This window comes from Condylostylus longicornis, unplaced genomic scaffold, assembly GCF_029603195.1.
Source record: "Condylostylus longicornis isolate FDR11 unplaced genomic scaffold, ASM2960319v2 ptg000086l, whole genome shotgun sequence".
Lineage (NCBI taxonomy): Eukaryota > Metazoa > Arthropoda > Insecta > Diptera > Dolichopodidae > Condylostylus > Condylostylus longicornis.
Window position 1 is genome coordinate 400,757 of NW_026578054.1, and position 24,793 is coordinate 425,549.

Genomic DNA, 24,793 nt, shown 5'->3' on the forward strand with positions numbered 1-24,793 from the left:
AAAAATTCGTAAAGCTTTCTAATAATACAATTGCAAATTTGAATTAGTAAATGAATCACAATATTTTAAATGACGTCATGTTAAGAGGGTTATTTTATTAATAGCATTAGAGATCAATTGGTAAAATATTTTGCATTTTTGAAAAATTAATTTTAGATTTATTTTGATACGATTACAGTTAAGATGGGTACATATATGAGTTTGAAAATAAAATTTTCCATAAAATTACATATATTTTAATAAAATGCAAATATATAAAATATAGTTGCATTAAACTAAATTATGCAATTCAATTAACAATTCCATTTTAGTTTCAATTGTATAAATAAAAAATATTGTTTACAAAAAAAAAATAAACAATGTGATTCAAAACACTTGAATAACTTCAAAATGGATAACTGTAAACTTGATTTTTTAATATGATAAACATTTTAGAATATCACCTGCTTAATATTTATTTAAATATTATTTGTTTGATAAGTAACCAAATATCTTCGTCGGACCTAACTATCAGACATTAGGAAGGTTCTGCGATCTATATTTGTTTTCTAATTCTTCTTTTATTTTCCATTTAAACTTGACATTTAAAGTGCTTTCTAGATACATTGCTGTATTTTGATTTGATACTCCAGCACAATTCAAATAAAATTGTGGCGGATCCACATTAATTTTTTTTTCTTGTTTAAATTCACATCTTACAAATCACTTGTATAAAGTACGTATGATATAGGATATATAATACAATACTGCCTTGAGGCACATCCGCTCTAAGGCACATTTCTCTAAGCGTGGAGTACTCCTTATTCTGTTTAATTCTAAAAAAAAATTCAGTTAAATATGATTCAACCAACACTACAAGTTCTAAAGGTATCAATCTTTTAAGTTTAAATAACAAGCCTTCGTGTCAAATTTTATCTTCGGAATATCTTCGGAATCCAATTAATTTTTAGTTTGTCCGCATTTAAATTTTAATTTCTAATAATATCATATTTGAAGCTTCTATCCAAATTATATTAAATATGATTCAACCAACACTACAAGTTCTAAAGGTATCAATCTTTTAAGTTTAAATAACAAGCCTTCGTGTCAAATTTTATCTTCGGAATATCTTCGGAATCCAATTAATCTTTAGTCTGTCCGCATTTAAATTTTAATTTCTAATAATATCATATTTGAAGCTTCTATCCAAATTATGGTTTTGTTAACTAAAGTGGGTTTTAAAAAAAAAATTAAAATTTATTATTAAAATTTTTTTTAAATTAAAACTAACGGTATCTTTGAAAATAACATATTATTTCTAAATTTTTATTTTTTTTTTACATACATTTCATTTCATTTTTTTTTTTTGTTAATTTTCATTTAAAAGGATATGTATATTACCCTTTAATATGGAATTTTTTTTTTTATATATATGTATATAAATTTTAAAATTGAAAAATAAAATATTATTTCATTTCGAAAACGTACAATGTACAATCATGTTTTTTACTTCCTTTTTCATTTCGGAAATTTTCAATTTAAAAATTTTAATTTACAATATAATTTACTTACATAATTTTGTTATTGTTTTTGGGAAACATTTAATAAACATTACAATAAATTAATATATGTATATAATAATTTTGTATATATAATTATTTATATAAAAACAAATAATTATTATTTATAAATAGATTTTTATTTTTCTGCTTTAAAGGTATTAGAAATTTTATAAGAAAAAATTGTTTTTTTTTTAAAATATTGTTTTTGTTTTTTTTTTTTTAAATATATACTATACAAATTCTTTTAGTATAAGTAATAGGAAATTTACAAAAATTCCAGATCAAACATTATTTTGACTTACTTAGTAATAAAATTTTAATTATACTGAATAAGTTACAATTAGACGTTAGATCTTCATTTTGGTAAACACATCCAATAATATTGAAAGTTGATGTAATTTATTGAAATTTAAAATAAATTTTAGATTATAGTAATGTTCAATATTCATGGACAAATTTTACTCAATATAATTATTTACCTATATATATATATAATTATAATTTAACAATTTTTTCAATTTAAATTTCAATTTTCAATAATATTTTAAGAATATAAATTACACAAGAATGTTACAACATTTAATTTTGAAAATATTAGTTTTTGAATCATTCTTTTATATTACAGGAATTTTCCTTTCTTTTTCTTTTGTAAATAGAAACAACATTCAATGTAATAATATAATTAATTAAAATTGATTAATTCAATTATAATGATTACAATTCAAGAAAAAAATATTCATAATTTGCATTAAAATATATGTATGTATTGTGTTTTTAATGATTTCATGTAGTTTAAATAGACAGAAATAATTCATGAAACCAAAAGTGTAGAGTAAACTATAAAATATTTTTATGGTTTATTTTTAAATAAAATCTTGTAATTTAAAATCAATATTTAAATATTATAAATGCACATATTTCATTAATGTAATTCATCATATAATTACACTAAATTATAAATTTTTAAAATTAACCCAAAATAACATAAATTATATATACAGTACTATTACATAATTATTAATTTTAATATAAGAATGCGATAAATCTTTAAAATTTAAGTGATAGAATAGGATTGTTATGATTCCGGAAGCGAATGTTATGTATTGAATCTCATTGTAGTAAAATAAATATTTAAAAAATAATAAAATTTTGTAGTAAAATAATTTATAATTTTTAAATATTTAATATAAATGGCTATTATTTAAAAATTTTATATTTAAGTAGCGCTTCTATAATAATATATGAATTTTTATTCGAATACAAATGTTATTGTTTTGGAATCTCGATAGCAACGTTTAATTTCTCTAGTGAATTTATTTGCTCGTGAACCAAAATATAATTTTCGTTGAATATTCAAGTCATTTGTTTCCGAGTATTTATTCGCTTCGCGAATCATAATAACCCTAAAAATTTAATTTTAAACAAAAATAATATTTATTGAAATGATTTTAGTATCATGGGTTTGAATTAAAATTTTTTGGCAAAAAAAACTTATTTTAGTTTTCTTATTGATTAAAAATTAATTTTTAAAAAAAATCTATAATAATATGTGGATAAAATATTTAAATTTTTTCTACACTTGAATTACATGTACATACATTTGATTTAAATTATTGTTTAATTATTCACCCATATTCAATTCACTTGATGAAATAATTCAAAAATTCTTATTTTTTCAGAATAACATGAACTTCGAATTTTGAAATTCTTTACTGAAAACTAAAATACTTTTCAATAATATATCTCATTACCTCAAGTGATGCAATAAGGAGAATATGAGTGAATATATTTTAAAAAAAAAGTATAAAATAAAATATTAAGTATAAAATCAATTTTTTCTTCAAATAATTTGGAATATCAATAAAATACAATAAAAAATATTATAAATGTTGCTAATATTTTAAATTATTTTACAGATTCAATTTCAACAGATCTGATTTACAATTAAATTTTAATTTGAAAGAAATGTGCAGTAGTTCTTTCACACATAAAAATGTACATAAATTTTGCAAGGATAAAATTACAAAGGGTTTAATTAATATATCTTTTTCTTTTTTTTGTAATACATAAATATAGTTTTCTCTTTTAAATTTTTTTCTTTTTCTATAACATTTACATTATATAACATATACATTTTAACATATTGTTGAATTTTTTATTATAATATTTTGACTTAAATTTAATATTTGTCAGAGTATATAATATAATATTCTTATTAATATATAATATTTATATTATATATTTTTTTAAAATTTTATTAAATTTTAAATTTATTTTAAAGCAGGAACATATCACACTTATGTAATGTTCATCCATCATAATATTTGGGTATCCCTTAAAAAAAGACAATGTTTTCTGGAACAAAAAAAAATATATATATATAGAAGAAAAAAATTATCTAATAACAAAAATTAAAATTAAAAATATTTAAAAAAAAATAAAAGAAATAAAAAATTAAATTATAACTTATATAAAAAATAAATTAATAACAACCTATTTAAAAAAAATAAATAATTATTATATAAAATTAAAAATTCTCTAAATTAATATTATATTTATAAAGTGTAAGAGATGGGTATACATACTTTTTAAGCAATATTTTAATAGGATAGAGCTAATTAGAAATTTATATATAATTTTCTTGATCATTTTATATATATAACTATATTAAGCTCCAATATTATGGTTCTTACATAATTTAATATAAAGATAAAACTGATTGGAGCAGATTTTATTTATAATTTTTCAATAAGATGCAAGAAACAAAACAAAAATTAATATTAAAATTAAAAATTATTCTTAAGAGCAGCTTTATTAACAAAAAAAAAAAATTTAACAAATTTTTTAACATTTTAACAAAATAAAAATAAGCATTCTTGTTAAAAAAAACATAATAGAACTATGTAATAATTTGTTATATGTATTTAGTTATTGTACTGTTATATTATTATAATTGTTATGATAATGACAATAAAAATGTCATGAAAGTGTGATCTCGAATAATTTTTATAATTAAATTATTACTGATTTATTAAATTTTGTTAAATGTATTCGATTGTAATGTGATTGAATTTGATTTAATTTAATTGAATTTTAATTTTAATTTAGAAAAATGTAAGTTTTTCGAAAACATTGAAATGAATAATTGATATACAAAATAAATGTCATTGTCATTGTTATTTTCTTTTAAAAATATGTCAAAACTGAAATAGCGAAAAGCCCCAATTACAAGATAATCTAAATGAACTAAAATAATTTGGTAATTTTATTTATTTTGATTACAAAAATCTTCATTTATTTAAATATTATTTTATTAAATTTTTATTATAAATAATAAGACGTGTTTTAGAAAATTTGAAAAAGGAAAAAGCAAGAAAGCTCTTCCATGGTAATGATTATAATTTTGAGTAGAAAAATAACAGAAAACTGGGCTTCAATTTAACTATTTTAATTTCCAAAAATCAACTAAAAATATTATAAACTTAATTTTATTATAATTAATATAAAACTATATAGCATTATTCTTTATTTCGAAAATATCATAAATTACCTAATAATTATCAAGAATTTAAATGGACGCTTCAATTGATTTAATGGGGAATATTAATCTAAGAATGTTGTAAATTTTTCAAAAAAAAAAATCAATTTTGATTACATAATATGAAATTCTATTTGCATTTGCAAAAACTAATTGTTAAAAATGACTGATATACGAGTAGATTGTTATTTCTAAATTATCAAACATCAGCTGACAAGAGTCGCTTTATTTGCATATGACCTTCATTTGCAAATGAAAGTGATTTTCAAATTTATAATGTTTGGGAAAGCTACTAATTTTTTTTTTTTGAATAGTAAGAGAGAGTTAAGATCAAAAAAAAAAAAAACAAAAAACATAAAAGCGACACATTTAAAATAAAAATTAGCATGTGAAAACAAAAGAAATTTAAAATAAGAGTACAATATAGTCAGAAGAAGTAACATTATAGTTATTAGCATATTTGTATATAATATACTTTTTGAACATTGCGTATTGGAAGACAGATTTAAAAGCATGCCTTGTTCATTATAGAACAAAAAAACAAAACATTTATGTAAATATTATGCTCACTATTAATGTTAACATTGTTATATAATTTAACATTTACTGAAAAGCTCACGTGAATGTACAAAATTATGGTGTATAATGTTAAATGCATATATTGTAAATCATTTTGATTATCTTCTAATTAAATTGCTTAATTAAATTGCCGTAGTTATGTATTTTTCTCAATTATGTTTTTTTTTAATTATTGAAATTTTTCTAATTTAGATAATTATTACTTAAGTATTATTGTTTTGTTTAGATAACTATTGTACCCATTGTGAAAAATTAATAAAAAAAAAAATATGGTAAAATCTAGTAGTAGTAGTGGTTATTTTGTAGAACTTCTAGTAGTAACCTGTGGAGAGCTAAAAATATAAATGAAAAAATATAATTTAAATTTCATAAAGAAAATGAGAATATTTTTTTTTTAATTAAACTAAATTAGCAATATCTAATAACTTTTAACATTATTTGTTTTTTAAAATAACTAATTTTAAAAATTAAAATTAAAAAATATTAAGAAAATAAGAACAATAATGAAGCAGTAACATCATATTGGCTTTTTTACGGGAAATTCATTAATTTCTATATAAACCTATAAAGTTATTGAAGACAATATTATATAAAAGATAGAAATTGAAAAACAATAAAAATATATTTTTCATATTTGAATAATTAAATTAAAATTAAAGAAAGAAGAAAACTTTTTAATATTATAATTTAATATTTGAATGAATTCCTTAGAAGGCTGGCAGTTTTATATTTCGGGAGTGATCGTGTATCTCGCTATTTTATTCGCCAAGTGAGAAGAGAATGACTAACCGTCACATACTTTAATAATGTAATTTTCGATTGAGAAAAATCTTTTCATATTTCATATCTCATTTTTCTTTTAAATGTATACAAAATTTAAATCACTTTGAACTTTATTCCAGTTGTCGAAGTTGAGCGACAAATATCATTACGATTTAAATTTGATATTCCAAGTGACGATCGCACTGACAAAAATTGTGGGGAAATATCGAGAAATATATGTTTCAGTCATATTTTCAGTTGTTGCCGTTCTGATGCACATCTGGCGTAGTGAAGCGATGTTTTTCATTGAAAAGCATTTAGCAAGTGACAAGCAAGATGGATACACCAAAAATATAAGTTTTAATAAAAAAATTTAATCAAATTATAAGAAGAGATCACTATTGGAATATTTCCGTATACTTAAATGCAAATGAATTTTTTGTTTTTAAATATAAATGTATTTATTGAAAATTTTTTTTCTTGTTGATTTCGCTTGAAACGTTTTATTATTGATTATTTCACATAACACGTCAATCAAGTTGAAAAAGTAAGTGGCGCTACAATCGCTACAAGGTTATTTGTTTGTGAAGTAAGGATCAGTTGATATTTTTAGAATGAGTACGAAAATCCAATTGAAAAAGAGAGCAATCTATGACATATTCAATTAAAAAAAATTATAATATTCATTTGAAACTGAATTAAAAGCGAAACAAGAAAGCGAGATACACAATTAGGCTGTTAAGAAATTCTTCAATAATATATGGAATAGTTATTATAATGAAATCATAATATATGTAAAAATAAATAAAAAATATAAAACAAAATATATATAATGCAGAGAAAAATAATATGTATATAATGTATGTTTTAAAAATAATAAGAAAATAAAGAAAATTTTTTAAAAATGTAAGCATGTATTATTTTCCATTTATTTTCGAACAAACTGTACATATACATACACATAAATAATACATTGGAGTAGTTTCAAAAAAATATTTTTGAAAAGAAAAGCTCATATTTATGTATTTTAAAATGTCGGATATAAACGGATCCACGAATGTATATACTTATAGTTTGTTCAAAAATCAAATGGAGCTACAGTCTCATTTTGCTTTAGAACATATAAAACATGAGATTATATATGCCAAGTATGTCTTTTACATATATATTATGTATAATTATATTTTTTTGTTTCTGTTTTTTTTAATTGCATTTAAATAACAAAGCAATAAATTTACAGCTAAAATTGCACTAAAACAATTAACAATTTGACAATTTATATAAAATATTACATTTATTTATTTATTTTTGTTTCGTTTTTTTTTTTGCAGTGATTACTTTTTTATTCTTGTTTTATAACATAAATATTTTACTCAATTTATTCTTCATATAATAGATGTATATGTGTATAACATATTTTTATATGTTAATTAATTTTACAACTTATAAAAATTTTTTTTGGTTTCATTTTTTTTTGTTTTTTTATTTTGTTTTATATTTAACGGCCCCTTTTTCCAGCATGTTGTCTAATATTATATGATTTTTTTTTTTTATTAAATATTAAAGCAAAATAAAATTAATCTATTAGATTACAAAGAAAAAAAAAATTAAATTTAAAGAAATAAAAATTACTTTATAAAATTATATTTGATAACTATAAAAATTACTATATTATATACACTATATCCTCGAAATACGACATTTTTGGTAACACAAATTTAAGTCGTAAGCCGATTTGTCGCCAGAGGAAGAAGAATAATATATGATTATGAAAACGTAATTGCTATTTTTCAATTTAACTAAGAAATTAATAAAAATTAAAAATAAAATCTCGAAAATATACAAAAAAAAGTATAATAAATAATTTACAAAATTCAATAAAAATGAATTCTACTCAAGTTTCAATTAAAAGTAAAAATACTAAAAAATTTTTCGATGTCGTATCACGAAATTCATGTCGCAAGTGTCGAAAAATAATAATGACTCAAATTATATTGTGTCGTAACTGAAAATGTCGTATTAGAAGACGTCGTATATCAAGGAACCAGTGTAATTTATCGTATTTACATAATGAATTTTATTTACTCAAAAAAATTATTACTCAAAAATATTATCAAAATTTTGAAAATCAATTATTATCAATAAATTAATGAAATATAACAGTATATTTTAATGTGTATAAGTATTTAAATTTGCAACGATATAAATATATAAAGCAAAATAAATTGAATAATTTAAAATAATAATTTAAATTAATTTTTTGGTCCATTTTTTGTTTTCATTTTTTCTTTTATTTTTATTATTATATTTATTTTTATTTATTTTTAAATTATTTACTTTGTAAAACTTGCAAATCAGCAAACAATAAATAAACTAAACATTTTGCAGAACACCAAATAAAAATATATAATTTTTTTTTTGTCTCTATATTTTAAGTAATAACCGTATATACTTGTAATTAAAACTTGTATCTTATTGTATATACATATATGGTGCTTTTTATGATTGTTATAATATTTTTTAACAAAACTTTATAATATTACCTTTGAGAATAATAAAAAAAAAAAAATAAATATTAAGATTGGTTTGAATTCCAACTTTATTTTTTTTTTTAAATAAAAATTTTAATTATTAATTAATTAATTTTCAAATATCTAAATTTAAATTTAGCATATAATATGTATGTATGTATGTATGAATGTATTTCTAATATATGTTTGTATACACATATACATTCTTTATATATATTTTAATATATATCGCATATACCATATATTAGTATAAATCTACTACATAGTACTCGTATATATAGTATATATACACAAATATATAGTATATAGTATTCTATATATATATATATATTATATAAAATTATCACATATTATATTATATATGTATATGATTAATGTAACAAAATATATAATATATATATTTATTACATTAAAATATATAGTATATAGTATTCTATATATGTATATATATATATTATATAAAATTATCACATATTATATTATATATGTATATGATTAATGTAACAAAATATATAATATATATATTTATTTATACACATACAATTTATATATCTAACTTAGCAACATTCTTTTACCAAACAAGAAAAAAAGAATATTATGTGATAAAAACTATTATGTAATATTAATTATTAATTATATACTTATTTATTTCTTTCTTTTTTTTTTGTTGTTTTACATAAAGTGTTATTATGCATATAATAATAAAAATGCATAATTTATTATAAGTGTATGCGAACCTCCATACATATGTATGTATATATATGTACGTTTTTTTTACAAACATAATAATAATGCGTAATAATGTCGCCCCGGTTCTTGCCAAAAAATTGTTGAAGAACTATAGCGTCAACCGCGAGAGTCATTTTTTAAAACTTTTATTAGTAGTCAAGTTCATTGTTTTTAATGTAATTTCAAATTTTTAATGTAACTGCTGGTTTTTAAAAAAAAAAAAAAAATTATTTAATGTAATTAATTGTATTTAGTTTTAATAATTGAATTTCACTGTTATTAAGACATACACGTATACATATATATGTAGGAAAGCAAATTTATTTTTAAACTTTTAAACATCACAAACCTTGCAAACGAAAAAAAAAACAATAAAAAAAGCTACTTTGAAGTGACGACGTTGATTAAATATTTTTTGATTGTTTTTTTTTTTTTTTTTTTTTTGTTGTTTAATTAATTTTTTAATATTTTGATTCTTTTTTTTTTATAAATAAATTTTATTTTTTTTTAGTTAAAATATAAGATTCTCTAATTTATATAAATTTTAGTCAAATTGTCCATGAAAACGCACGCACACATTTAATAATATTAAATAAATAACTGTTTTTTTTTCTGCTTTTAATTTTATTAAGAGTTTTTTGCTTAAATTTTAATGTAAATTTATTTTATAATTTTTATTTTTATAAGAATTTAGTTGAATTTATTTTTTCTTTTTTTTTGATATATTAAGGCAGTAGAATTAGTGATAATTTTGTTGAATTAATATTTTGTTCTATTTTAATTTTAGTATAGAAAGTAAAAAAAATTATAATTTTTTTTTTAATTAATTATAGAGTTGTGTTTTCTTGTTTTATATACATTTAATTAAGTACGCGTGTAAAATAATAAAAGATTTATTTGTAAAACTTGTGCTAAAAAAAAAAATTTTGTAAATTTAATCGCCAGTTTTTTTTTTTAGAAAAAAATTTAGTTTGTAGTAATGTTAAAGATACCAGACTAAATACTTACAACCCAATTCGATTTAAAAATTTTATACTGATAAAACACAAATATTTTATATTCTCTTTAATATTAAGATCTATGCATATGTATTTACTAATTAGAAATAGTTAAAGATTTACGTCTCTTATATATACGAACAGTCTTAACTAAAAAAATACCGATTTTGAGTAACGTTCAACTAATGTATGAAATTATAAAAGGAAGGTTAATTTTTAACCCTTATTTAATCTTTTTAATTTTTAATAAATTAAGTATTACGTATTGTTGGGTACAGGTTCGGAATAACAATTTGGCTTGAATAGAATTACAAATTCTATTTATTATTTTAATGCAGAGGAATTACATTATGAGAGAACGTTAATAGTCGACAAATGGTTTAATTTAATTTCTCATGCACATTATTTTGAAAAGAAATACATATATTTTTTATTCATTTAATAAAGATTGCCATATTCATACAAAATTATATTTGACAAAAGATGATTTTTCTCTTCTGGTCCTATCTGCTATACAAATTCACAAAAATACGCACGAATTTTTCTAAAATTAACTTTATAAAATATTATATTAATTATATGTATGATATAATGATAATTTTTATTATAAATTAATTAAATTTTCATCAAAACAATTAATTAATTATGCTTTTCTAACATTTAAATAGTCATTTTCTTATTCCTAAAATAAAAATGATTATAATAGAGTTTCCTAAAAATATCTAATTTAAAATTACATAATAATTATAAATGTATAGACGATATACAGATACGAGATTGAAGATTGTCAAAATTAGTATATTAGCTTTTGTAATTTTACAACTACATATTATTGAATTTTTATCAAAATTTTATTTTCATTACAAAAAAACGCTTTCAAAAATTAATCTACTTTTAAAATACCAATACAAAGATTTAAAATACTGCAATAAAAATATTTGGAAAATTAATATTATTTTAGATATAATTAATAATTAATTTGTATATTTGATTAGAATTTTCAATTCCATATTTAGGAACCCAGCAATAAGAATTCAAGAAATGTAAACTCTTCTACAAATAAAATAATTATTAATTTATAAAAATACGTAAAAAATTTAAAATTTCTGAAAAAAAAATTTTTTTGATTTTCAAATAAAACAAATTTAGAAACTTTTCCCTGCATTACTTAATCGCTGGCGACGACTATCACGATGTTTTTTATGTCTATCTAGATTTCTACCTCTACGTTCCGCTGATGGACATATAGCATCAGGTGAGCTATCTACTTTTTTTAAAACTATTCTAAAAGTAAAAGTATGTTTTGGGGAAGCACTTGCCGCTCGTCTAGGAGATGGTGGTTCAAATTCAGCAAATTCTAATGTACTCATACAACCGGGACGACTACCAGATCGTCCAATTAATGTATTATTATTGGGAATTGTTATAAGACCAGGACTTGTTACAGGAACTATATTTAAACCAACTCCACTCAATAATGTAGTTGAAGATGATATTGTAGACGTTGCAACTGGTGCAATTGTTGTTGTTCCAACTGTTGTTAATATTGTGGTTTGAACAGTTGTTCTGGGTTCAAAAATCGATGAACATCTTTTATCTGTACATAAGAATGTAGTTTTTACAACATCATCATTAGCATTTTTAATTGTTAACGGGAAATGTTGTTTTGTATGATCAGCAAAAGGACTTTTTTGTGATTCACAATGAGATGATGAATGTGGATATGAGCAACTTGAATCATAGCTATCTCTTGAACTATAATTCGAAGAAGTTTGATTAGAGAGAGGGCTACGTGCTCGTGAAAATGCACTAAAAGGTGATATATGAATGTCTCTCGAACGAAAGTGATCTGGTTTTTGTTTTTTTCCTGATGGAAAAATTGAAGGTGAAGGTTTACCAGATTGATTGTCAGTTGGTATATAATCGAAATGAGTTTCAAGAGAAGATTTTCGTCCTGAAGCTGAACTAGATCTTGCAAATGTTTCAGCATCGACTAACTCAATAGACGATTTTCGTAAATCAATATTTGATTTTTTATCATCGGCACGAGTAGTATCAATATCTACAATTTCAAAACTTGACGTTTGATCTTCGTAACTTGTTGACTGATAACGAGATATATCAAAACTTGTATCTCGAGATGAGTAACGATCTTCAAAACTTGATTCCCGATTTCGATCACCACTATCAACCATTTCAAAACTATCACCTCCAGAGCGATCTGTATCAACACCAGGACTACGAAGGTTCTCAAGATATGGCGAGCGGGGAGGGTCAAATGAAGATCTTCGCGAAGGTGGTTCGAATTCTATTATTGGACATTGCAAGGGTGTTGGTTTAATGGATTCTGTACTTGTACTCATGCCAAGCTCATTTCTTAATTCCATTAGATTTACATAGATTGGTTCAGGTTTTATAGGTTGTAAGTATTGTTCGAGTTCTGATTTAAATTGTTCTATACTTTCAATAGGATCAGACTCTTGTTCTTCGCTAATGCGTTGCTGAAACTCTCTACTACTAGCTTTTACAACACGATTACCACAACTACTACTACTGCTTATCAAATCTGAATTAGAATGTTCACTGCCTATTAAATTTTTTTGTGCGTTTTCATTTGACAAAGCGACTATTTTTTGTTTTAGCGAACCATTTCCGTTGATATAATCTTCATCTTTTTGTGGTTGATCGTGTTTAATATAAGAGTCACCTACCTTTTCAAAGTGTACGTTTGCTAGCTCAAAGGGAATGTGCTCTTTAGACTTTTTAATACTACATCGGTCCAGTTTTGTTGATTTTTTTTGACCTACCTTTTCTGATTTTGAATCGCTTTCGGTGCCAGAGGCTTCGTCACCACTGGATTTTTTATCTTTCTTTTTTTCATCTGATGCAGCAGATCGACGTAATTTCAATGACATTTTTGTGTTTATACCAAATTTTAAAGACATCTTTGGTTCAAATCCAACTTCAGACATTTGCTTCGTGACAGCACTTTTTGCAGCATTGCTTGCAGCTGCAGGACTTGCTGAAAATGTGCTTTGTCGAATTAAAGGTCCACTACTGGAACCAGATTCAGCCCGTGTAAAAGCTGCTGCGAATCGGCTTCCAGTACGGGTTGTAATGCGTTTGGATGGTTTTCGAACAAAAGCTAAAATCTCTTTCATAACACTTGTACGTTCTTTTTTTTCCGGCTGGCCTGATTCCTTATCGGAAGATAAAGATTCAGGTGTTTGCTTTTCACTTTTTAGTGGATCTATAGATTTTGAAATTTCCATCGCTGGTGATGGTTGTTTACTAGACGCAGCCATTCGTTCCACTATTTTACAAGTCTCAATTGGATTGGAAACCGTAATTGGAGGAATAGGCATGGGTAAAATAGGACTCCGTTTTTCGCCACTCATCGGAATCGGAGTAAATAATGATATAGATGTTCTTTTACATATTGCAGTAGTTTGCAAAATTCCGCCACGCTGTTCATCTTCTTGCATATTTTCATCCAAATCATAGCTCCTTCCATCTTGTACATGAACTGTAGATGTTGGACTCCTTCTTTGATATTGATCATTTAATATATTTACTGGGCTTCGACGATCATGAACACTTAACGTTGGGCTGCGGCGATCTGTTGGACTTTTTGTAGGACTTCGAAAGTCGATAAAAGCCCCATTTATTGGTGGTTCATTTGGGCTCCTCATGCGATCATGTAATAGTAATAACGGACTTCTTCTGCCTTGATCAACTAAATTTACTGGGCTTTTGCGTCCCTGTATTAAGCTCATTGATCCAGTAACACTATTTTTACGACGATGAGAAGCCCTCAAAGTACCTTGTCTTGAAAGTGATGTAGGAGTGGTTCTTTGCGAAAGACTTCCAGTACTTTTATTTTCTGGAGGATGAGGAGAAAGTGGACTCTTCGGCGTTAGTGGACTTCTCTTGGATGGTTTTAAGTCACTTGTGTTTAAACTAAGCGGTGTTTGATTTTGTACAAGGTTATTAGGACTGCGTCGTTCAGATGGACTTCGACGAGTACGAAAACTTTGAGATTTGGCTTTTCGAATTTTAGGTAGTGAATGTTTAGAATGATGGTGGGAGGAGGAAGAGGGACCGTTCAACTTATGTTAGTTGCTATTTGGTGGACCACTTGTTGGATCACTACTGCCACTTGAGCTTAAAGTTGTATTCGAGCCATAGGGATCCATTGAACTTTGAACTGACATCGATCTGCCTTGGGATTGACGTGCTCTTCTCACTCTGCTAGAGTTTGGAGATAACTTTCCGGGGTCGACACTTGCTGGGTCTGCCTGTAATTATTAGAATCAGAAATGGGACAGAAGGGTATGGCGAAGAAAAATATATGATAAATTTATATTTTTTTTTAAATTAAATGCAAAAATTAAAATTGTAATTGCAAAATGAATATAAAAAATAAAAATTTTTAAGAGTAAGAAGCCAAAAATTAGAACAAAAAAAATTAATATCAATTTGCAAATATAAGAACACATTGATTTACCTGGTATGCTAATGCGTTCATAATTATGGAATATGGAACTAAACCCAATGGATGAATTTCACGCATCAAAACATTTGCTGGTATTTTATGAAATTGAATGTATTCCAAAAAATTTCCAAGTATTTCTTTCATGTCGATATTCTGAAAAAAGTTTAATAATTATAAAATAAATGATAGAAAAATTTTATAGGCAAATTATCAAATACCGGATTATTATCATAATATTTTTTACTCCACATTAGAGCAGCTTGAAATTTCGTAAATTCATCAGCTCTAAGTTCTTCACGAGCTAAAATTAATCTGACAACATGTTGAGGTAATAGAGTAAAACTACCCAAATTTAAAACTTCATTTCCATGTTCATCAACAAATTCTAAAACTTTTTGAACTAAAGATTTTGTACATTTATATTGAATATAACGTTCAGCCGATGCTAATAAAGCACAAACAGTATCAACATTTATACAACATTGAACAAATCCAGCACAAGCCCGTCTTAACTCTTCTAAACCATAATAATCGGCTGCATTCATGACACCTATAATAAATTTATAATTTTACAAATTTTTTATTTCCTAATATTATTATTAAATATTTAATTAATACATAGATATACCTACATATACATATGTGTTTATGTACATATTATTACGTTAATTTATAAAAATAATTACCAAGTAAAGTTCTTGGCTGTAATGTAACACATCCGGTGTGAATATATTCGATGAGTTGACGAAATACATCAGGCTCAAATTCTTCAATAATTAATGTTTGATGTTGTTGACCAGCAGGCTTTAAAAAAATTCATATTAATTGTATTAAATTTGTTAATAGTTGATGTTTAATTAAATTTTATTTAAGAAAATTAGACAGAATTAAAGAAAATCAAAAAATTTTTAAGTCAAAATTTTATTGTGTGTGAATATTTTTACTGTTTCAGTTAAAATTTAAGATTGCCAAGCTCTCTTTGTTTTTGAAAATGATACCGTAATATAAAGATACAAAAAATTTACGACACAGTTTTTTCACACATATTCAAATTTGACTTAAAAATTTTTTAAATATTAAGTATGTGTGTAAAACTAATACATAGATGATTGGGGGTAAAAAAAGGACATATCAATAATCTATGAAGAACGAGTAACAATAATAAGTTTGAGGCTAAGTAAAACAAAAATATAAAATTATTAAGATTACAACTTTACAAGTATGTATAAAATATTTATGTCTAAGTTTGAACATAAATCTATAAACATTATCAATTCATTATAAAATGTACATATTTTTAAGATTTTATTATGCTCTTCTATAGTTCTATAATAATAATGACAATAATAATAATAATATTACCAACTAGACTATTCTAAAAGTGATAACTAGAACTTTGTGTAACTACAGTAACCATTATTTGTTTAATTACAACATTAAATAGCTCATCGGAAATTTATAAAATTATTACTATTTATGTATAATTATATTTTACTTATTTTTATTTAGAGTCTAGTAACTTAAAGTTGTTAAATATTAGGAATTTAAAATTAACAATGTACTGTACATCAATTGATTATAAATTTAATAATTGATTTCACATAATATCATATTGTTAATAACTATTGGAATGCAATATATTTTGAAACATTTGAATTTGGAAAAAATTGAGAGATTCAAATGCATTTTGAAATGGAAATAGTTCAGTACAAATTTTAAAATACTTAAAAAATAATTCGAGAAGGCAAAAGAATCTTTCATATAATAAAAATATTCGAAAATTGTAAATTAGAAAAATAATAATCTAGCATCTCTAATATAAAGTACATCTTCATAATAGGTCAAAACATTTGATAAGAAGTAAGATAAAATTTAAAGATTTTACATATTTACATAAGGTAGGTCGGTGTACTTAAGAATAGAAAATATAATATTTCATAAATTACAAAAGGAATTAAAGATAAAGTGATAAAAGAACATGCAATTAAACTTTTTAATAATACATAAAAGTTCATATTAATTAAACAAAACTTAAAATTTTCAGATTTTCATGATATATGTATAAAATTTATATAGATTTTAATAATGTGAATCAAAGCTTAGGTGGCAATATTGAAGAAAATGGTTTTTCCTTTAAACTTATCCTTTAACTTGTAAACTATTCGAAATGTTTTTTTGAAGCTATACTCTAACAATAAATTGTTATACTCTAACGTTGTATGGCATTTGGGGACTTGATATTTATGAGCATAATATCCTGTAAGAATTCTTTTAGCTATAAATGGTTGCATTTAAGAATATTTATTAAATATAAAATATTTGAATTGTTTTAATACATTGTGTACATACGTAATTTCAAAGATAAGTTGAAACAAAAAAAGTTCCCTAATCATTTTCAACAATACGGACAACCAGCTTTGAAACAATTTCTTTGTTTTTTACTCAATAAGTAAAATTATAATTGAAACTAATTAATAAAATACCCATATTCTGTTAGTCGCATCACTTGACGTGATAGGTTATTATTTAATTTCATATCGAAAAACCAAATTTTTTTTTTAACAATATCCTATGACCCAAAGTGATGCGATTAACAAAATATGCGTGTAAAACAGTAGAGTGCAGAAAAAATATTTAGATAAATATATGTATTTCAAGAAAATAACGAATTAATTTGAGGAAAAAAAAATTTCACATGACAAAAAAAAAGTATTTTTCTTTTTAAATTTAATGTGCCTATTTTGTTTTGTTTATAGTTTACCTCCGGAATCGGTGCCAATTGTTGGCTGAACCCGCTCCTCTACACATACACATAGTGAAATATATTAAATTGAAAAATATAGAAAAAAAATTATTGATTTTTATTGCAAAAAAAAAAAAAAAAAGAAAAACAAAGGAAAATCTACTAATTTTTGTTAAAATATTAATGGCAGAATTCGACAGATTCATTTTCTTAATATTATTAATATTTAAAAATATTATTATACATAGGTGATTGTATATATTGTGTAGTTCGAAATGAAAACATTGTTGTAACTACAAATTGTTAATTATAGTATGCAAAAAATTAATTTTAATTTTTCATTAAAATGCACACAAAATTTAAATGCATTAAATATTTATAGGGATCAATTTATATTCTAATATTTTAATATGCACATAAATATATTTACTTGTAAATGAATCATATTAACATTCAGAATTACGATTTTAATTACATATTTACAAAATTCTTATATACTTATATAGAGAATCCTCGAATATGAATATAATTTTATAGAGTACTTACATAAAGTTTTAATAATTTATTTTTACCTATTCTGCATAATTAATTTTTTTTTGTTTAATAAAAATTTTAGCAATTCATTTGTAAGTATACAATTTTGTAAATGGCTAAATTTGTTTACGCAAGTTGGACTCATTTTTAATGAATTTATTAATTTCGTACGTGGATTCTATTCATTTCACAGAATTAATATGAATATTAACAAGTTTTCTACAATTTCAACTGATTGCAAATGCATTGGTATTTATTATAAAATGTTTGTTTCTTATTTGAATATTAAACATTTTCATCATCTTTATGTATATGAATTATGACTTACAATTTATGTATAAAATATGAATTCTTAAAATTTCTTATAATTTATAATTAATATTTTTAAATTTATTAAGGATTCAATATCCAAATGTATGTAATATATTAGAATTGAGAGGAAAATAATTGATATATATTAGAAGTAATTTGCAATAGAAATTTTTTAAAAAAAGAATTTAAATTGGTTTCTTCTGTTTTCTATATTAAAAGAATAACGTATTTAAATATCAAAATGTATAATCATAGTATAAATTAAATTATATATTACAAAAAATAACAAATTACAGTCATATCATTAATGTTTAATAATAACTTGTAACGTTCATGTTTTTCTTTTAATATACATTTACACATTTTATATAATATTATGAATTATATAATATATAACACATTCGATAAAACCATAGAAACTTAAACTTGATCTTTTGATTTTTTTCGTTACTGAATTAACTGTCTCAATGTATAACAATTAAATACTTATTTAAAATAACAATTATAAAACTCTGTATTTACAATATATATTGAAGACATTTATATTATTTGGTTTTTAATTTGGGTAGAACGTAAAGCAAATAAGTGCTGATCATAAAAGAGATGTTTTTTGATAGAATTATGGATGGCAATATAATTTTTAAGTTGATAAATTTAAAGTTGTTTTAATAAAAATTGTAAATCTAATTATATTCAAGTCACGTTAGTTACCTTTTGTGGTAACATGTGAATATTAGTCGACATTTAAAGGTTATTGAATTTAATTAATAGAAAAAGGCTGTTAAATATAACTTATGGTTTTATCAAATAAATCTTCAAAATTATACATTGATTTAAATATCCTTAAATCATAATTTTTGTTATGACATCGATTATCTCTTTTATGGTTTGCACTTTATCGCAAAACATTCTCCACATTAATTACATTAAATTTTTTACTCTGTCTTTATAAACATATATTAATAGGATTTTTTTTATAATAATGATTAATTAAATTAAATTGATGTATTCTAATATATATATAAAATATATTAATATAAATACATTATATTATATTCATATTAAAACGTGATGATAAAATTCGGTGAATAATTTATATACAATATTTATATATAAAAATATTACAAATATTTAAATTAGAATTATAATTAATTATGTAATATACCTGTTGAGCAGCATTTTGTAAATTAAGTAATGGTTCTGAAGATCTTTTCAAAAATAATCTCAATTTATTTTCTTTTGTTGAAGTTTCACGTTTTCTTTGTGGTGATGGTGCTGAATATAACATTTTAGCAAATACTCTTGAACGTGCAGCTAAAACAGCCTAAAAAAAAAGATAAACTCTTAAGAATAAGCTTTATTATATTAGAATATAGATAATGGTTCATCAAAAATCTACTTTAGTGAATTATACAAATCAAAATCCTTGTAGATTAAGAAAAATAGAAGGAAATTGTATGCAATAGTTAAATATTATCTTAAGTCTATCTTAAATTATATGACTTTAAAAAACTGGTTTATATAAATATCGATATACTTATATGATACTATGTTATTTATAATAAAAAACTTACTTTAACAGCGCAAACAGGTTCTCTGGTATCCCCAACTAAAAATGTAACATCACACAGTTCTGGCATTGAGGCAAGAAATTTCATGTCTTCTGCCAGACCGGTTTTATTTTCAAAAGTAGATAAATCTGGTTCGGCGTCTGCCATCCCAGCTAAATTTAAGATCTCTGGCATTTGGTATCCTAAAATTATAATAATAAAATATATATGTATTATATTATTTATATTTAACTGTATTTTTCAAGTATTCATATTACATATGGTTGCCATAATAATATTTGTAAAAAAAAAAAAATGAATTCATTTATTTCATGCATTTTTATTTGTAGATTTTTAATTCAACTTCTCAAAGTGCAAATATATAGATATATTTAGTATAAAAAAACTTTTTTAAGGTCATGCTGAAAATTTTTAATTAAGTATACACATTTCAAAAAAAAACTTAAAAATCATCAGGCCGTTACCAATAGGTTTTTAGAAAAAAATATATAAAATGTATATAAAAAAAATGTTCTTTTATATAACTATAAAATAAATAAGGTGATGAGATTAAACAGTTGCATTTCAAAAATAATGTAAGTATATTAAAAAAAAAAAAAAAAAGGACGGATCAAAAAGAAAAAAACAAACTAACAAGCTACCAAAATTACAAGGGTTTCAAAATCTTAAAATTCACTCATTATTTATTATGCTGACATTAAAAAAATACTTGGTTATGGAATTGTAATAAAAATCTTATACCTATACGGCTTATTAAAAAGGTAATAATCAAGACACGACAATTTCTTGCGCTAGTTTTACAAAATTATTTTTAAAATATACAAAGGAAATATTATATGTAAGTAATTAAGATTTGAAAAAAAAATACGACGATTTTTGAAAAAATTTTACCTACCTTTAATTTTAAAATTAAGTTTTTGTAGATACTACATTTTAAAATTATGCATAAAAAAAAAACTTAAATCATACAATCATTTAATTAAAACCATTTGGGAATTAAGAATTTTTTTGATTACAATATTACATATGTTCACAACCTTACTTGTTCACAACCTTACGTGGTACTTTCAACCACAATAAATTTTATGTTTTGTTAGGTTACACTTTGTTCTTTAAGATAAAGGATTAAATGCAATATGTAATTGAGTATAAATCAAATATTGGAAACTTTATTCAAGTTGCATAGCTCTATTCAACTAGTTTACCAATTGATAAGCTTGGCCAACAAGTATAGTTGAAAGTACAAAATGATCTTATTTGGAAGGCAATTTTTTACTTAAAACAACATTATGAAATTTACAGGAATCGGATTAAATTTTTATAAAATAATAAATAAAATCATTTTGGAATATTTTAAACCTAAATCTATTTTTATTATACATAGGTAATACCTTTTTTATTTCAATAGCATCCTCTTCTATATTTACATTGATGGGTTGTGGCTATCTTTAATAAAACACACAGGGGAATAAAATATTATTTTGTAGCCTCTTTGATGTCATATGTATGTAGCATGTATCAATTTGAATTTTTTATCTAAATGTCTGGATACAAGTATATAATTGAAAATTCTATGAAATTTTCTTTTTCTATTTCCATTTTATCTTAATTTTATTTTAGATTTCCCACCAATTTTATTCTACGTAAAATTTCTATTTTTGTACACGTCAATAGATTATCATTATACAGAATTTACGTCATCAATTACGAATTACGATATTAAATAAATGCACTATATTCGTTTATTCAGAAGTATGTGTTTACACGATTCTTACATCATTTAATTTCATGATTGTTGACAATGGGAAACCAAACGTATGTCAATTATTGTTGGAGATAATTTTTTTATTTAACTTACATAATTATTGTACCTAAATTAATAAAAATTTACTTTGATTTAACTACTGATTAGCGATATACCGTTATATCGTGGTAATACAGCTACTAGTTAAATAAACTGGTAGTAAATTTTATCTCTTTTATTCTCTTGAATGGTATTTGCTATATACACATTTTCCGTAAAAAAAAATTTCAATTTAATGTTTTTGACAATTCATAATTTTAGTAAAATAAGTTGAAATTTGGAATGATATTACTAGAACAAAATTTCATAAAATAATATTATAATATAGGAGTGAAATTTGAAACTGGATAAAAACAAACATTTCGTATTCAAATTAAATTTTTAATTAGATTAATTTTTTTTTTCATCATAAAAGTATTTAGTTTTTTAAAGGAGAAAAGTGTCCTTTAATGGATACACTTGTCACAAATCTGAAAATAGGAACTCAGCTATTTTTCAATTTCGGGCGAAAAATATTTTATCTATTTAATTGTCAGGTTTATTGTCAGGGTTTAACCACTTGTTTATTTTAGAAAGAAAAGCTAAAGATTTTCACAAAAATATTTATGATTTTTCATATTTATGTTTTTATAGAAAACAATATAGATACATATTGTGTACCTTATTTATATATAAAAAATATCTATACAATATTATAAATAAATTTAGTATATAAACCCTATCTGTATATGAAACTATTAAAAAATATGACCTTCACATTTTGTATATGTAGGGGTAGACAAATAAAACTTCTTCATTAAAAAATATCCTTGTTGATTTTTCCTACAATGACCACATAAAATGTAAGCAAATAAATTCTTAAATTTTGTAATATATAGGATTAAGTACCTACATTATGTATATATGCATGAAGATTTCTCTTTTTTTTTTTTCTGTATCAAGGTAAAAACTATATATTAAAACTGTAAATTTTTAAAAAATAATTTTTTAAACAATTTAAACGTTTTTATTAAATTTTTAAAATTAACTCAAAATATAATTGAAACGTTAATATTTTTTCTTTTTATTTTAATTAATTTAATAATCAAAGTCTAAATAATTTTTAAATAAAACCAAAAACAAAACGATATTAAAATAAGAGAACAAAAAAAATTCAACTCCCTTTTCATTAGAAGATTTTGTCTACCAGCAAAATAAAAAATAAAAATTAAAAAAAAAATCAATAAATTTTCATTTTGAAGAAAATTTTTTTTTTGTATGGTACATACCTGTTGCAAAGGACGATGATGTTTTCTTACAGCGCTCCACTCATTAGAAAAAAAAAGTGTGGAGTCTGCTCTAAGATTTGGATCAATAATTTTGACTTTTAATTATTTGGATTTTTTTTTGTTTTTTTTTGTTAAATATTAAAAAATTTTTTAAAAATCATTTTTATTTATATTGGCTTTCGTTTTTTTGTATTGTTGGATTTTTTTTTTTTTAATAAAATCATAATAAATTATTTACAAAAATTAATAATTAAAATAATTAATTAAGGAAAACATCTTATAATTGCAAATTCATACCAAAAAAAAAAAAAATTAAATGAATCCGAAAAAAAACTACCAAATAACAAAAATGGAAAACATTTTATAGAAAAATTTGGAATTAAAATTCAAAAAAAAAAAAAAAAAATTAAAAAAAAAAATTAATTTCACGCAGGATTAACACATTTTCATTACAGAGGGAGCCAAAAAAAAATTTTTTTAAATAATTAAAATGGAGAAATAAAAAGAGGAAAAAAACTTGTTTTATGAGGGAGAAAACACGATTTCCACTTATTTATTTATTTTTGTAAATATTATTAAGTTATACTGTAACAAATTAAAAAAAAATTAATTTTTAAAAATTTTCTCTTTTTTATATCACAAGTGTAATTCAAAAAATATTAAATGTACACGTATATAATAAATATTATGATATACATATAATTACATATTATGAATGTAAAGGCGTATACACCTATGTTTGTGTATGTATATGTATATTTGTGACTAATAAAAAAAAAAGATAGAAATTAAATATTTTTTTTTTCAGTCAATATCAAAAAATGTAAAAATTTAGTGAAAAAATTTAAAAAAATATTGTTAGAAAAATTAATTATAATTAAAAATTAGTACAAATTCTTATTTTCTATAAATATTTTATATTTTATATAATAAAATAAATATATATATGTATATGTATATTTTCTAAGATACTTGATGCATAAAAAAAGATCTTTTTTTTTGTGGTTTATTTTATATAAAAAATTAAAATTATTTTTAAAAATTAAGTAAAAAATTTAGGCAATAATAAAATAAGTTTTTTTTTTTATGAAATATTTTAATAACAATATAAGGAAAAAAAATTTACTTTGAAAATTTACAAAGAAAAATTTAAAATTTTTTTTTTTTTTTTTTTGTAAAAGTATAAATTTGTGTAAAATTTTAGAAAAATACAAAACTTAACTGTGTTATTATTTTTTTTATTGTAATAAAAATGTGTAAAAAAGCAATTAATTTACAACTTTTTTTGAAAAATGAAAAAATTTAAAATGAATTTTTTTTTTTTTTAAATAGAAAATTTCTTTCTTCTTTGTGTGTAAATTCTTTATTTTATTTTCACTTTTGCACAA

At 22.2% G+C, this 24,793-nt stretch overlaps 2 protein-coding genes across 7 annotated transcripts; both read right to left on the reverse strand.

Annotated features, from left to right (window-relative positions):
* Positions 1 to 11,470: 11,470 nt before the first annotated feature.
* LOC129613690 (serine-enriched protein-like) lies at positions 11,471 to 14,454 on the reverse strand. The gene has a single exon (XM_055527861.1). It carries the CDS (start codon positions 14,452 to 14,454, stop codon positions 11,824 to 11,826), a length of 2,631 nt encoding a protein of 876 aa, XP_055383836.1. The 3' UTR covers positions 11,471 to 11,823.
* A 195-nt stretch (positions 14,455 to 14,649) lies between these two features.
* LOC129613674 (serine-enriched protein-like) lies at positions 14,650 to 24,781 on the reverse strand. Of its 6 annotated transcripts, none has more exons than XM_055527841.1 (8): positions 24,628 to 24,781; positions 20,337 to 20,515; positions 19,928 to 20,086; positions 17,935 to 17,973; positions 15,860 to 15,977; positions 15,392 to 15,723; positions 15,186 to 15,326; positions 14,650 to 14,976 (listed from the first exon to the last, which is right to left on the reverse strand). In XM_055527841.1, the coding sequence occupies exons 2-8, from the start codon at positions 20,505 to 20,507 to the stop codon at positions 14,794 to 14,796; spliced, it is 1,143 nt and encodes a 380-aa protein (XP_055383816.1). In that variant the 5' UTR covers positions 20,508 to 20,515; positions 24,628 to 24,781; the 3' UTR covers positions 14,650 to 14,793. The 6 variants fall into 6 exon arrangements, with proteins under 6 accessions (XP_055383816.1, XP_055383819.1, XP_055383814.1 ...); XM_055527844.1 differs by lacking the exon at positions 24,628 to 24,781 and adding an exon at positions 23,406 to 23,695 and having other exon boundaries at positions 14,650 to 14,972; XM_055527839.1 differs by lacking the exon at positions 24,628 to 24,781 and adding an exon at positions 23,406 to 23,692.
* Positions 24,782 to 24,793: the final 12 nt, after the last annotated feature.